Source organism: Barbus barbus (genome assembly GCF_936440315.1).
Source record: "Barbus barbus genome assembly, chromosome: 24".
Lineage (NCBI taxonomy): Eukaryota > Metazoa > Chordata > Actinopteri > Cypriniformes > Cyprinidae > Barbus > Barbus barbus.
Genome location: NC_136752.1, coordinates 30307048 through 30323805, shown reverse-complemented (window position 1 = coordinate 30323805; position 16758 = coordinate 30307048). Strand labels below are relative to the sequence as shown.

General features: G+C 42.0%; 2 protein-coding genes across 2 annotated transcripts; one reads left to right on the top strand and one right to left on the bottom strand.

Moving 5' to 3' along the window:
• Nucleotides 1-1812: 1812 nt before the first annotated feature.
• Nucleotides 1813-6024, top strand: LOC306843554 (zona pellucida sperm-binding protein 4-like; the record flags this gene model as incomplete). Its single annotated transcript, XM_079375082.1, has 10 exons — nt 1813-1853; nt 2534-2537; nt 4426-4579; nt 4655-4842; nt 4913-5010; nt 5082-5239; nt 5310-5502; nt 5575-5722; nt 5800-5872; nt 5948-6024. 10 exons carry the CDS (start codon nt 1813-1815, stop codon nt 6022-6024), a joined length of 1134 nt encoding a protein of 377 aa, XP_079231208.1.
• Nucleotides 6025-9824: 3800 nt separating this feature from the next.
• Nucleotides 9825-14317, bottom strand: LOC306843553 (zona pellucida sperm-binding protein 4-like; the record flags this gene model as incomplete). Its single annotated transcript, XM_079375081.1, has 10 exons — nt 9825-9951; nt 10377-10449; nt 10528-10600; nt 10677-10824; nt 10898-11090; nt 11162-11319; nt 11391-11488; nt 11559-11746; nt 11812-12007; nt 14291-14317. The coding sequence occupies 10 exons, from the start codon at nt 14315-14317 to the stop codon at nt 9825-9827; spliced, it is 1281 nt and encodes a 426-aa protein (XP_079231207.1).
• Between the last annotated feature and the right edge of the window lie 2441 nt (nt 14318-16758).

The window sequence follows — 16758 nt, the reverse complement described above, 5'->3', positions numbered from 1 at the left end:
ATAGCATTTGAGGTTAAACTTAAATTAAAAATAAAAGAGATGGGCTCTGTTATCAGTGCTGCAGCAATTTTTTAAAAATAAGGTTCTATTTTATCAAACCCTGCTGATTTTTTACAATCCAAATTTAATAATGCTTTGTAAACTTGTATATCCGAAATTGGAGTAAAGGCAAAAGACTGAGTGGAACAAGATGATGTGGTTTCCATAGCATCTATGTTAGATGTTTTAATTTGTTCTTTAAGCAGAGATAAAATGACTATTAAAAGTATTCACAATATTTTCTTTTCCTCTAATTACGCACTTATTTAATTTCAAATAATCAGGCAGACTGGTAAAAGTTTTTGAACCAGAAACTAATTTGGTTAACTTCCAAAACTTTGTTGGATCATTCAAATTTTCATTTAACATGTTTAAATAATAATCACGTTTTGAGTTTTTTACCAATTTAGTACAATTATTTCTTGTTGTTCTGTAATTAACCCAGTCCAATTGATTATTTGTTTTCTTAGCTAAAGCCCACGCAACATCTCTTTTTTTGAAAAGTGAAGATATTGACTCATTAAACCATGGATTGTCTCTATTACTTATTCTAAATCTGTTATAAGGTGCATATTTATCACATAAAGCTAAAAAAGTTGATCTAAAATACTCCCATGCTAAGTCAACATCAGGTATTTGTAAAACAAAGCGCAAATCACTATTATAAATATCTTGCAAAAAAGCTTGTTCATTAATATATTTAAATTGTCGTTTCAAAATAAAACGTGATTTACCCTTTGGAATCCTGCAATCTCTCAAACATATATTGCACAGTGATCACTGACACCATTACAAAATACTCCAACTGCGGTAAATCTATGAGGAGCATTTGTTAAAATTACATCAGGTAGAGTGGATTTAGCTGGATCTTTCTGATTTAACCGGGCAGGCAAATTTATAAGTTGCTCCAAACAAAGAGAGTCACAAATACCCCTGAATGGATCAGACATATGTGATGACCAGTCCCAATTCAAATCCCCAAGTAAAATCAATTCTGATGTTGTCCACTCGTTAAGAAAGTCAATTAATGAAGTGATAGCTTCACTTGATGCCGATGGTGGGAGAAATAACATCCCACAACGACGATATCAGGTCCATTTTGAAAAAGTAATCTAATTGCAAGACGTTCAAAGCATTTTGGTTTGCTGATGGAAATAATACAAGTGCAGTTTAGTTTAGACTTAACATAAACTGCAACTCCACCACCTTTTTTTGTACGGTCTTATCTAAAAAGTTGAAATCCCTCAATAAGTACCATGGAATTCGGCACTGATTTATTTAACCATGTCTCAGAGAGAACGATAATATCGGAATTTGTTGAATCGGCCCATATTCTTATCAAGTCCATTTTATTTACCAGACTGCGTACATTAAGATGAAAAAAAACGTAATCCGTTGCTTGACTTGAATTCATCTGGAGTTTGAAGCTGCACCCTCTCTGGGCCTGGATTCGGATGAATATTGCCCGACAATAAGAGCAAAACAAGAACCCACCAGTTTTTCCTCGCTGAGCCGGCTGACGGGCCATCGCTACAGATGGACACTGCGTAACGAGATAACTTTCCATTTCCCCAGGAACAAAGGCATCGCAGACCTCTTGGTTCATCTCTCAAATCGAAAGGCATCCGAGAAACGAGGTACTTCTCAAACGCCCGAGTCATCAGGATACCACCTCCGCCATCTGGCTCCAGGATAGTCATAGCACTCGGGATAGTCCACCTGTGCCATAGCGCAGGCTTATCTCACCCCTCATCAGCATTAGCGTTAGAGAACATGCCGACAGTGGGGATCCACAACGCCAGGCAGCCAAGCAGGTAAACGAGTCCAGAGTGTATCCGCATTTTCGCAATACAATTTAATAAAATGCAAAAAATTATACAACGAACTCAGGAACAATCGTAAAACAATCTTTGATATCCTTATACATAAAAACTGAAAACAAAACACGCGCACTACATACAAGCCGCCATTTTGGATTTGCTTCAAGCTGTATGCCAAAACCGTTGCCTAATGGTTTGCTATGGTTTCCAGATTGAACGACATGTTTCCTGGAAACGGTGTGCAACGGGGTTTGAGATACGTTTTCTCATGTTTGGTGGGTGTGTCAAAAATGTCAGCCCAATCAGCAGCAACGTGTATATAAACCACGCGGTATTAAAGAGACAGCTCGCACTATGGGTCCAAGTGAAGTCGTTTACAAATGTGTCCACTGCAGCTCAGTATACGCGACAATTGAAGATATTAAAACGTTTGTCATAAGAGTTTTATAGTAACATAGCTTATCAACATGATGATGGTGAATTTGTAAGTAAATGTAATTAACATCAAAATAAATTCACAAGAGCAAGTATATTGTTTGCACATGTTTATTTACATTAAAAGCAAAATAACTGAAATAATAAGAGCACAAGTATAAATCTGGAACTTCTTTGTCTGTCTAAATATCATGTAGTAATTGCAATGTCTTCTGTTCCGGTCCGTATGCTTTCCTTAGGAAGGTGTGCTAGACACTGATTAATGTAACATAAAAATACTATACATATTTATATATTTTGCTATTGTATTGGGGAGTGACACTTTCATAAACTTTTCTATGCTCCTCTGATTATATAATGGTAAATATTACAAAATCATAGCACAAAAACAGTGATCAGCAATAATGATAAGCCTGATAATCACAATAAAAATAATAAGGTCATATAGATCTCGGAGGTAAACAGTGGATTATCCTTCACCTGAAATTTATTTTCATCCTGAAATGCGAGGCAAATGTTGGATCACAATAATTAGGAATAATCATAAATCCTTTCACTCGACTGGGATGTTCTCTTTTATTCTGGGCGGCAAGGGCAGTGACTGTAACATCAAACGTATTTTGCAGTATTAAACACGTATTTATACCAATTTCACCAGGCTCCGAAAATTATTCAAAAAGAACACAGAGAGTGGCCTTCTCAGCTGCCATAGTTGCAATATTTGTGTCATCAGAACAAGGTGTTCAACGAACCACCGTTTCCGTTCAATAAACGCTTTGCACCATTTTATTGGGGCTGAATGTGGCCCTGGATTCAGCTAATGCAGGATAAAACCAAGGCCGAATTCAAAATGGCAGAAATTAATACAAGTATGCTATTTTTAATTATGCTCAAGTTTGTTTTTCATGCATGTAACAAGGATAATTGAATCACACAGTTGCATAAGCTCCAACTCATGCAAGTCTGGAGAATCGTGAGGTTTAATGAAGAGGGAGGAGCTATCATTAATTAGCTGAAATCTGTAGCGTACAAAAAGACCAAAAGGCTGCACTTCTACTTTGCGACTAGCTGTTGAACAATGGCTGGAAGTTGGTGTTTGTTTCAGATTTTGGCAGTTTGTACTTTCTGTCATGCTGTTCCACAGTGGAGTAATTTGCTTCAGAACCCTCAATCTCTGATGTTCCAGCAAACTGACCAGTGGTTTCAGCAGCCAGCTCAACGGCAAACTGACCAGCGGTTTCAGAAGCCAGCTCAACAGCAAACTGACGAGCGGTTTCAGAAGCCAGCTCAACAGCAAACTGACGAGCGGTTTCAGAAGCCAGCTCAACAGCAAACTGACGAGCGGTTTCAGAAGCCAGCTCAACAGCGAACTGACGAGCGGTTTCAGAAGCCAGCTCAACAGCAAACTGACGAGCGGTTTCAGAAGCCAGCCCAACAGCAAACTGACCAGCGGTTTCAGAAGCCAGCTCAACAGCAAACTGACCAGCGGTTTCAGAAGCCAGTTCAACAGCTAATTGACCAGCGGTTTCAGAAGCCAGCTCCGATACAAACTGACCAGCGGTTTCAGAAGCCAGCGCAACAAACTGCCCAGTGGTTTCCTCTGCAGTTTCAGAAGCCAGCTCAACAGCAAACTGACCAGCGCTTTCAGAAGCCAGCTCAACAGCAAACTGACCAGCGCTTTCAGAAGCCAGCTCAACAGCAAACTGACCAGCGGTTTCAGAAGCCAGCTCAACAGCAAACTGACCAGCGGTTTCAGAAGCCAGCCCAACAGCAAACTGACCAGCGGTTTCAGAAGCCAGCTCCGATACAAACTGACCAGCGGTTTCAGAAGCCAGCTCAACAAACTGCCCAGTGGTTTCCTCCGCAGTTTCAGAAGCCAGTTCAACAGCAAACTGACCAGCGGTTTCAGAAGCCAGCTCAACAGCAAACTGACCAGCGGTTTCAGAAGCCAGCTCAACAGCAAACTGACGAGCGGTTTCAGAAGCCAGCTCAACCGCAAACTGACCAGCGGTTTCAGAAGCCAGCCCAACAGCAAACTGACCAGCGGTTTCAGAAGCCAGCTCAACAGCAAACTGACGAGCGGTTTCAGAAGCCAGCTCAACAGCAAACTGACCAGCGGTTTCCTCAGCAGTTTCAGAAGCCAGTGGCCCAGGCAGAGTACCTTGATAAATGTGCTGTAGCTGATTATGAGCAGATCCAATGTGGACAACCTGGGATCAGTGGTGCTGAGTGTGAAGCTATCAACTGCTGCTTTAACGGACAGCAGTGTTACTATGGGAGGGCAGGTAAGCTTTCTCAATCTTACTGTTCATGTTAAACAGATTCTCAGCACTAACCTGTTCTTGTACCTTTTGTTCCAGTGACTGTCCAGTGTATTAGAGATGGTCAGTTTGTGGTAGTGGTGTCTAGAGACGTTACTCTGCCTAGACTGAGTCTGGATTCGGTTAGTCTACTGGGTGGAAATGACCCACCTTGCGGTCCTGTGGAGTCCACGCCTTATTTTGCTATATACCAGTTCCCTGTGACCGCATGTGGCACGAGCATGATGGTGAGCAGCTGCTTCTGGTGTAATTCTGCTTTGCTTATGGACTGGATGCCAACAGTGTTGCTATTCACAGGAGGACCGCGGATATGTGGTGTATGAGAACAGAATGACCTCCTCGTATGAAGTTGGCATTGGACCGTTTGGTTCCATCACTAGGGACAGTCATTTTGAGTAAGTGATCTATGACTTGGTGTGAATTTTAACCTTTGATAAATGCTACAAGCTCACCGTCTGTTGTCCAGGCTTCTCTTTCAGTGTAGGTACTCTGGAACTTCTGTTGAAGCTCTGGTTGTGGAGGTCAACTCTGTTCCTCCACCTCCACCAGTAGCTGCTCCTGGACCTCTCAGGGTGGAGCTCAGGCTGGCCAATGGCCAATGTGTAACCAAAGGGTGCGCAGAAGGTGAGGTCTTATCCTGTGTCTCCCTAAAGCCTTTCAAACTTGAGTGTGGTTAAACCCCAGTGTTCCTCAGGGGATGAGGCCTACACGTCCTACTACAGTGACGCTGATTATCCCGTCACAAAAGTCCTGCGGGAGCCTGTGTATGTTGAGGTGCGCATTATGGAGAGGACTGACCCCAACATTGTCCTGATGCTGGGACGTTGTTGGGCAACTTCAACCCCCAGTCCACTCAGTCTCCCCCAGTGGGACCTTCTGGTTGATGGGTGAGTGTACAGCCGATCTTATCCAGTTTGTCTACTGGGAGGCGCTTTCTAACCTTCTCTCTCTTTCTTCAGATGCCCTTACCAGGACGACCGTTATCTGACCACACTGGTTCCAGTGACTGGATCGTCTGGTCTTCAGTTCCCAACCCACTACAAGCGCTTTGTTGTGAAGATGTTCACATTTGTAGCTCCAGCCTCACTGGCTCCTCTGCAGGAAACCGTATGCCCCCCATTACTTGACCGGTTTTGTTTTTACTACTTGTGGATTCTATGACTTGCTCCTCTCTTCCCTGTCAGATCTTCATCCACTGCAGCACAGAGGTGTGCCATCCATCTTCTGGCTCTTGTGAGCAAAGCTGCACCAGGAAACGTGAGTTCTTGCTTTAACTTGACTAGCAGAACTGAGAATTTATAAGCGTTCACGCTCCTAAAATTTCTCTTTCAGGAAGAGACACCGCTATCAAGGCCAGGTCTAGTGAGCAGACAGTGGTTTCTAGTGGAGAAGTTACTCTGGTCCTGTAAATCTAGTGTTTTTAATAAACCTTGCAGAACACCAAGATGTTTTTGTCTATTGGTACTTTTTGACTTCGCCGAATCTGATATTACGTGCCTCTTCCGAGTGCCTTTTTCTCCCCCACACTTTTAAACCAAGGTTCCACGACCTTTTGTACAGTCATGCCTCGACTCAGAATGCTTCTGTACGAGGCATGACCCTTATCCAACCTCCAGTTGTTAACCTGGGCCACTGCATGGGGTACCAAATTAAGTGTTAATCATTAGCTTTTCATTAACAGGACGTTTGGCCCAACCAACATGCACTTATCCCATCAAAGTGTGCATACACTTTGCTGGGGAGCAACTGGGTTTTTGGGGTTGTTCAAGGGCACCTCAGCTGTGGGTATGGAAGGTAGTGTTATACACTCACTCCCTTGTATAATTCCTGCTGGTACTGATACTTGAATCCTTGACCTTTTGGGTTACTAGTCGGTCCCTCCAGGATGTTTGTAATTGCCACAGATCTTGGACTTGGACATGTCCTGTGACATCGCAACACGCATTCAAAGAAAGGTTGTATCAGTTTGAAAAATGGAATGAAGAGCCTTGTGTTCTCATACCGATTTACAAGAGCTACATTGGACAAACGAATCTGGCCGGAGCCGCAGGCTGCTCTCGATCACGTGACCCCATTATACTATACGGTCTAATTTGCTGCAGAATCAACATCGGTCAAAAAATTGTGAAGCATTCAAATTCGGCACAGAATTGATAGCTACGGATATCAAGGCAAGTTTATTTATATGGAACATGCACCGTGGTAATTCAAAGTGCTTTACATGAGTGAAGGTCATTAAAAATAATCACAGCAATAAAAACAAGGAATTTTAAAGTGATATACAAATTGATTTAAATGAATTTTAAAACCGTTAAGAGAAAATGATTATCCATAAAATGCAGTCCTATTGGACATAGCGCAGTGCTCATTCAACAAATGCACAGCTAAACATGAGTTTTGTGTCTGGATTTAATGGTGGCTAATTTTTTTTGCACAGCTGGGGCCTGTTCCATAAAACAAGTTTACCAAATAAGCCAGGCTTATTTCAGTAATTCTGACTTATTTTCACTTGATTTGGTTTCTGAAAGCAAAATTACCATAGCTCAAGCTCAGTCACTGTGGCAACTTATGCTGGCAAACTAACCTGGTCCGGAGCAGGCTAACTGTCAGGCTAAGCTGAGCTCCTCTAACTCTGACCAATAGGAACGCATCGATATTACCACTGACACTCTCACATACAGTCAGTTTAATTTATTATCGGTCCAAAAATAAAAGTATACAGAAAATACACCTGTGTATTTGCCTACATTTTGTGCCCAAAATGTAGGCGAATGACATTTTAACACAGTTGCTACTTCAGTTGATCAGAAGTTTCTAGCCATGCAGCCTTTCTCTCTGAATTTATGACAGCTGTACCTTTTATGGTTATTAGAACATTAAAACATTACAATCTAAAATGGCTCTTTAAAGCATAAAAACACAATCAAATGTTAAAATCACTGAATTAAAAATGTAAATTTATAATAGAAATCAGAGTACATTTTAACTGATAAGAGGAACACACATTTAACTCATTTGAGCTAGTGATTAACAGTTGCGGCTATCATAAAAATACACATATGTAGGAAATTAAAATTCTATGTGTCACATTTAATGTCCAACAACATATTTTAGCAGAATGTATATTTTATTCAGAATTCTTGCGCTAGTATTCTATTCTGCTCTGTGTGTGTAGCGCAGCGCTCGTTCTCTCGCATAAGCCCCGCCCACTCCTGACAGCTAAATGGATATATTTGCATGGCTTTCTGACATTTACAGATGTAAAAAATATACCTGTGACGTATCAATTATGCACTGAGGAAAACACAATGTTTCAAATGCGTTAAACAGCACAAATATTCGCTGTTTGCTATGGTGGATCGATTTGATCCATGATCGACATTAAGGGCTGCTTCAGAATAAGCGTGTACATCACATTATCCTGACTCACTGAACCTGGATAGCATTAGTCAGATTGCGTGAACTTGAATTGTCGTTTATGGAACCGCTTTAGTCCCGATTTGTTAGGTTATTTCAAGTCAGGTTTTGGACTTTAATCCCCGCTTTTCTTAGCGTCTTTTATGGAACAGCCCCCCGATCTCTTCTGGAAGCTGGTTCCAATGGTGTGTGACATAATAGCTAAAAGCGGACTCCCCTTGTTTTGTGTGAACCCTTGGTATTTCTAACTGACTCTATCCTAATGGTCTGAGTGGTCCATTAGGTTACTATTCCGTGAGCATATCAGCAATGCATTTAGGTCCTAGGCCATCTCTACTATAGGAAAGGAAGAATTGTGTGAACTTGTTAAATCAGCTAAACCAACAACATGTTAGACCCTATTCCAGTTAAACTACTAAAAGAGGTGCTTCCAGAAGTCATAGATCCTCTTTTGGCTATTATTAATTTGTCATTAGGATATGTCCCCAAAACCTTTAAATTGGCTGTTATTAAGCCTCTCATTAAAAAAAAAACAACTTGACCCCCAAGATCTAGTTAATTACAGAGCGATCTCGTATCTCCCTTTTCTGTCAAAGATGCTAGAAAAGGTAGTATCCTCACAGTTATAGTCCTTCTTAGAGAAAAATTATATGTGTGGATTTCCAGTCAGTATTTAGACCTTCCCATAGTACTCAGACTGCTCTGAGTTACAAATGACCTGCTGTTATCATCTGATCGTGGTTGTATCTCTATTAGTGGTACTGGATCTTAGCGTTACGTTCAACGCTATCGTTCACAACATTCTTTTGAATAGACTAGAAAACTTTGACATTATTGGAAGTGCATTAGCATGGTTCAAATCGTACTTATCTGACCGCCATAAATTCGTAGCAGTGAATGAAGAGGTATATCGATCACAAGTGCAGCATGGAGTACCTCAAAGCTCAGTACTAGGGCCGTTACTTTCACGATTTACATGTACAATATCATCAGGAAACACGAAGTTAGAGGTGTTAAAAATAGGTGTTAATTTAGGACCTAAAACCCCCAAAAGTAATAACCTAGAACATCGTCTAACACTTGATGGCTGCTCTGCTCCACATCCATTACGTTCTCAAAACTCTGGCCATTTGATAATACCTAGAATATCAAAATCAACTGAGGGAGGTAGATCCTTTTTCTATTTAGCGCCCAAACTCTGGAACAATGTACCGAACACTGTTCGGGAGGCAGACACACTGTCAGTTTAAATTTGGATTAAAGACCCATCTCTTTATCATGGCGTACACACACACTTCTAATATTCAAATCCGTTAAAGGATTGTTAGGCTGCATTAATTAGGTCCAGGAACACTCCCCATAACACAATGTACTCGTTACATCGTAAGAAGATTGACATCTACACTAATATTAGTCTGTTTTTCTCTTATTCAGAGGTCACCTTAGCCGCCCAATCCAGTCCGTATCCAGCCCAGATGGTCACTGCAGGCACCAGATCCAGTTCATATCCAGATCAGATGGTGGATTAGCACCCAGAGATGACCTCTACAGCCCTGAACATCAGTGGAGACCAGGGTCGCGTTTCATAAAACAAGTTTACCAAATAAGTCAGGTTTATTTCAGTTAGTCTGACTTATTTAGAACCAAATCAACTGACAATAAATCAAACCAACTAAAATAAACCTGACCTATTTGGTAAACTTGTTTTATGTAACAGGCCCCTGGACACCTAGATGAGCCCCAGAGAGGACCCCGCCACTTAGACAGCATCGGGAAGAGACCACTGGAACCCTTACAATCTGACTGTGCTGCAGTTGAACTGCTGGTTCGTTTGGCCAGAGGAGAACTTGCCCCCCGACAGAGCCTGGTTTCTCTCCATTCTGGCACCGATGGAATTTTGGTTCCTTGCTGATGTCGACCTGCTTGCAAAAGACACCATTTAAACTGAACTCAATGAAATTCCTTTAACTGAAAGGAGCTTAATCTTGTCATTTTACGTTGACAACATTTTCCTATTTTGATAGTGCAGTTTTGCTTTGACAATTTGCATTGTTAAAAGCGCTACATAAATAAAGGTGACTTGGATGTGATGAATGCATGTTGGTTGGGCTAAATGTCCAGTTAACAAAAAGTTAGTGATTAACCCTTAATTTGGTACCCTATGCGGTGGCCCAGGTTATCAAGTCGAGGCATGACTGTACAAAAGGTCGTGGAACCTTGGTTTAAAAGTATGGGGGAGAAAAAAAACCCCCACAAACTCGGAAGAGGCAAGTAATATCAGATTCGGCAAAGTGAAAAGTACCAATAGACAAAAAGATCTTTTTATTAAAATCACTAGATTTACAGGACCAGAGTAACTTCTCCACTAGAAACCACTGTCTGCTCACTCGAGCTGGCCTTGATAGCAGTGTCTCTTCCTGAAAGAGAAGATTTTAGGAGCGTGAACGCGCTTATAAATTTTCAGTTCTGCTGGTCAAGTTAAAGCAAGAACTCACGTTTCCTGGTGCAGCTTTGCTCACAAGAGCCAGAAGATGGATGGCACACCTCTGTGCTGCAGTGGATGAAGATCTGACAGGGAAGAGAGGAGCAAGTCATAGAATCCACAAGTAGTAAAAACAAAACCGTTCAAGTAATGGGGGCATACAGTTTCCTGCAGCGGAGCCAGTGAGGCTGGAGCTACAAATGTGAACATCTTCACAACAAAGCGCTTGTAGTGGGTTGGGAACTGAAGACCAGACGATCCAGTCACTGGAACCAGTGTGGTCAGATAACGGTCGTCCTGGTAAGGGCATCTGAAGAGGAGAGGGAGAAGGTTAGAACGTGCCTCCCAGTAGACAAACTGGATAAGATCGGCTGTACACTCACCCATCAACCAGAAGGTCCCACTGGGGGAGACTGAGTGGACTGGGGGTTGAAGTCGCCCAACAACGTCCCAGCATCAGGACAATGTTGGGATCAGTCCTCTCCATAATGCGCACCTCAACATACACAGGCTCCCGCAGGACTTTTGTGACGGGATAATCAGCATCACTGTAGTAGGACATGTAGGCCTCATCCCCTGAGGATGAACACTGGGGTTTAACCAGACTCAAGTCTGAAAGGCTTTAGGGAGACAGGATAAGGCCTTACCTTCTGCACACCCTTTGGTGACACATTGGCCATTGGCCAGCCTGAGCTCCACCCTGAGAGGTCCAAGAGCAGCTACTGGTGGAGGTGGAGGAACAGAGTTCACCTCCACAACCAGTGCTTCAACAGAAGTTCCAGAGTACCTACACTGAAAGAGAAGCCTGGACAACATACGGTGAGCTTGTAGCATTTATCAAAGATTAAAATTCACACCAAGTCATAGATCACTTACTCAAAATGACTGTCCCTTGTGATGGAACCAAACGGTCCAATGCCAACTTCATATGAGGAGGTCATTCTGTTCTCATACACCACATATCCACGGTCCTCCTGTGAATAGCAACACTGTTGGCATCCAGTCCATAAGCAAAGCAGAATTACACCAGAAGCAGCTGCTCACCATCATGCTCGTGCCACATGCGGTCACAGGGAACTGGTATATAGCAAAATAAGGCGTGGACTCCACAGGACCGCAAGGTGGGTCATTTCCACCCAGTAGACTAACCGAATCCAGACTCAGTCTAGGCAGAGTAACGTCTCTAGACACCACTACCACAAACTGACCATCTCTAATACACTGGACAGTCACTGGAACAACAGGTTAGTACTGAGAATCTGTTTAAAATGAACAGAATAAGATTGAGAAAGCTTACCTGCCCTCCCATAGTAACACTGCTGTCCGTTAAAGCAGCAGTTGATAGCGTCACACTCAGCACCACTGATCCCAGGTTGTCCACATTGGATCTGCTCGTAATCTGCTACAGCACATTTATCAAGGGGCCCTGCCTGGGCCACTGGCTTCTGAAACTGCTGAGGAAACCTCTGGTCAGTTTGCTGTTGAGCTGGCTTCTGAAACCGCTGGTCAGTTTGCTGTTGAGCTGGCTTCTGAAACCTCTGGTCAGTTTGCTGTTGAGCTGGCTTCTGAAACCGCTGGTCAGTTTGCTGTGGAGCTGGCTTCTGAAACCTCTGGTCAGTTTGCGGTTGAGCTGGCTTCTGAAACCGCTGGTCAGTTTGCTGTTGAACTGGCTTCTGAAACCGCTGGTCAGTTTGCTGTTGAGCTGGCTTCTGAAACCGCTGGTCAGTTTGCTGTTGAGCTGGCTTCTGAAACCGCTGGTCAGTTTGCTGGAACATCAGAGCTTGAGGGTTCTGAGGCAAATTACTCCACTGTGGGACAGCATGACAGAAAACACAAACTGCCAAAATCTGAAACAAACACCAACTTCCAGCCATTGTTCAATAGCTAGTCACACAGCAGAAGTGCAGCCTTTTGGTCTTTTTGTACTCTACAGATTTCAGCTAATTAATGATAACTCCTCCCTCTTCATTAATCCTCACGATTCTCCAGACTTGCATGAGTTGGAGCTTATGCAACTGTGTGAAACTTGAGCATAATTAAAAATTGCATACTTGTATTAATTTCTGCCATTTTGAATTCGGCCTTGGTTTTATCCTGCATTAGCTGAATCCAGTTGTTGACGTTTTGACAATTCTGGATTGTTTTATTCTTCAGGCAGGCTCACACTACGGGGCTTTTGGCTGGATTTTGCTGTCGCAGACAGATTTCCACAGTATGCGACAAAACCCCTAGATCGTGACCAAATCGTTGCTCGTTGTGGTAGCTGAAGCTCGTTAAGTATGAGCAGGTCAGCAACGTGATCCGAACCTGTCTTGAACTATCACAGACGCTACGACATTTTCAAACCCGGGGCACGTTCAGGCTCACACCGTTGCCTAACGTTTTGCTATGGTTTCCAGATTGAACGAAATGTTTCCTGGAAACGGTGTGTAACGGGGTTTGAGATACGTTTTCTCATGTTTGGTGGGTGTTTCAAAAATGTCAGCCCATTCAGCAGAAACATGTATATAAACCACGCGGTATTAAAGAGACAGCTCGCACTATGGGTCCAAGTGAAGTCGTTTACAAACGTGTCCACTGCAGCTCAGTATACGCAACAATTGAAGATATTAAGACGTTTGTCATAAGAGTTTTATAGTAACATAGCATATCAACATGATGATGGTGAATTTGTAAGTAAATGTAATTAACATCAAAATAAATTCACAAGAGCAAGTATATTGTTTGCACACATTTATTTACATTAAAAGCAAAATAACTGAAATAATAAGAGCACAAGTATAAATCTGGAACATCTTTAGGTCTGTCTAAATATCATGTAGTAATTGCAATGTCTTCTGTTCCGGTCCGTATGCTTTCCTTAGGAAAGTGTGCTAGACACTGATTAGTGTAACATAAAAATACTATACATATTTTTATATTTTGCTATTATATTGTGGAGTGACACTTTCATAAAATGTTCTATGCTCCTCTGATTATATAATGGTAAATATTACAATATCATAGCACAACAACAGTGATCAGCAATAATGATAAGCCTCATAATCACAATAAAAATAATAAGGTCAAATAGATCATAACACAGTCTCGGAGGTAAGAAGTGGATTATCCTTCACCTGAAATTCGAGGCAAATGTTGGATCACAATAATTAGGAACCACAGTTTCCACAAATCCCTTCAGTCAATTGGGATGTTGTCTTTTATTCTGGACGGCAAGGGCAATGACTGTAACATCGAGCATATTTTGCAGTATTAAACACGTATTTACACCGATTTCATCAGGCTCCAAAAATTCTTCAAAAACAACACAAAGAATGGCCTTCTCAGCTGCCATAGTTGCAACACTTCAGAACATCAGAACAGGGTGTTCAACGCACCACCGTTTCCGTTTAATAAACGTTTTGCACCATTTTTTCGGGGCTGAACGCAGCCTTGTTTGATATTATCACCATGTAATCTGGTAATGTGAGTGACACAATGACATGATGGAACTAATCCAGCCAATCACAGTGCAGATGGTATAATCGGTCTTATCATGGATCTTTATGAACAGAAACGAAAATCCACAAATTAATCAAATCAACTAACTAGAAGTAAATTTAACAAATGCATAGATTGTGCATATAATACCACCTTTCATTGTACTGTTTAATTAACTCCAACTCTTTCTGCAGTACTGACAGTTCTTGTTATCCACGTCTTCCAAGCCATTGTTTCTGCCATATTCTCTTTTGTCATGGTTTCTTCTTTCTTTCAGATAAAATAACTGCACAGACCAATTGAAGGGCCAGTTGATCATCCATGCTTGAAGATTGATTGATCCAAGATGATTTTACAATACATATGTATTTCAATACATGAAGATGAATCATGAAGTCATTTGAGCGACTGATCTTGGCCTACCTGAAGGACATCACTGGACCTCTTCAGTTTGCCTACAGAGCAAACAGTTCTGTGGATGACGTTGTCAATATGGGACTGCATTACATCCTGCCACACCTTGACAAACCTGGGACTTACGCAAGGATCTTATTTGTGGACTTCAGCTCGGCCTTCAATACCATCATGCCTGACCTTCTCTCAGACAAACTCACACAGCACTCTGTGCCCACGTCCATCTGTCAGTGGATCACCAGCTTCCTGACAGACAGGCAGCAGCTAGTGAGGCTGGGCAAACTCACATCCAGGACTCTCACCATCAGCACTGGCGCCCCTCAGGGATGTGTTCTCTCCCCACTGCTCTTCTCCCTCTACACAAATGATTGCACATCTAAAGACCCCTCTGTCAAGTTCCTGAAGTTTGAGCAGCTGGCTGTCTGGTGCAGTCACAACAACGTGGAGCTCAACAAGCTCAAAACAGTGGAGATGATAGTAGACTTTAGGAGGAACCCCCTGCACGCCCCCCACTCACCATCACGGACAGCACTGTGGCTGCAGCGAGTCATTCAGGTTCCTGGGCACCACCATCTCCCAGGACCTGAAGTGGGACATTCACATTGACTCTATTGTGTGAAAGGCCCAGCAGAGGCTGTATTTCCTCTGCCAGCTAAGGAAGTTCAACCTGCGACAGGAGCTGCTGAAACAGTTCTACTCTGCCATTATCGAGTCTGTCCTTTGTTCATTTATATCTTTTTGGTTTGGCTCAGCTACCAAAACATACATCAGAAGACTACAACAGACAGTCAGGACTGCTGAGAGGATTATCGGTGCCCCTCTACCCAACCTCCAAGATCTTTATATCTCCAGAGTGAGGAAAAGGGCTAAGAAAGTCACTCTGGACCCCTCACACCCAGATCATTCTCTCTTTGAACTGTTGCCCTCTGGCCGGCTCTACAGATCACTGAGCACCAGAACAGCTAGACACAAGACCATTTTTTCCCCCCAGGCCATATCCCACCTGAACAACACATAACACACCTCAGTACTGTACATCTGTAAATAACTCATCAAATCTTCATCCGTACATAGGACAAATGCACATTCACAGTTCTGTCTATGGACATTTTTTCTTTTCTGAATATTTTTATTTTTATTACTGTTGTTATTTATAATTTATTGTCTATTCTCTTCATTATAAGTGTTTTTATTACCTTAATTATATGTTGTCTGCACTATGTTTGTATTTCTGTACTGGAAGCTCCTAACACCAAGACAAATTCCTTGTGTGTGTAAACACACTTGGCAATAAAACTCTTTCTGATTCTGATTCAATACATTTGAAGTATTTTATTTCCTCATGAGTGAAGGGCTAATCTGCACCCCGACAAATAACATTTTGGGCTATACAGAAGGATATTGATCTTGCAGTGTGCAAGATTTTAAAAGCACTTTATAATATGAATGACTGTATTTTAATTATAATGCAGCATTTAAGAATAGAGCAGCTATGGCTGGGACAGGGTTCAAATAACACTTAAAGGTTCAACGTAATCATGAGTATGTTAAATCAACTTTCTTTTGAGACAGTCTGAAAATAGAGGCCTGTACATTCCAAGATGTTTCTAATGGCAAGCTCATACTATATTAGTGTTGTTTTTGGCGGCCTGTTTTAATTTTGGTTTTAGACTAGTCTTGGTGTGAAGCTGTCATTTTAGTTTTTATTAGTTTTAGTCATGGTTCATACTCTTTTTAGTCTAGTCAAGTTTCAGTCAACTAAACGTCTGAGCATTTTAGTCTTATTTTAGTCAGAATTATCCATGACTAGTTTTGTCTAGTTTTAGTCGACAAAAACTGATGGCATTTTAGTCTAGTTTTAGACTATTCTAGTTTTAGACTATTGTATTTTAGTCTCTTTTTAGTAATGCAATTCTATTTAACCCAGTCAATGTAGTATAATGTAGTAATGTAGTATATTCTCGTTTGGCTCTGTTCGAAGGCGGTCGCATTTTTCTTCCCTCCCTCCCTCCTGAACTTCCCTGCTTGCTCTCTTGTATTGTCCTGTCCTCTTAAGAGACTCTCGCTGCACTATTTGCAAAACCGAAATTATGGATCTGATCAACTGGTCTCTAAATGCAATTGACACCATCTTCTCGACTAGGAAAGCGGGATCTGGAGAACCGGAATGTCCCGCTGGGACGTTTGCTGCTGGCTACACGATGGACGCATGGGAGAGATGGCGGGTCGTGTGTCTAGCGGCTCTCTCCGTGGAGGACATTGAAGACATCTTCTTATTCGGAACAATGATAACTGGGTTTCTGCTATTTGGATTAGGCTTTGCCCTAAATTATCAGAAAATTAAGGAGAC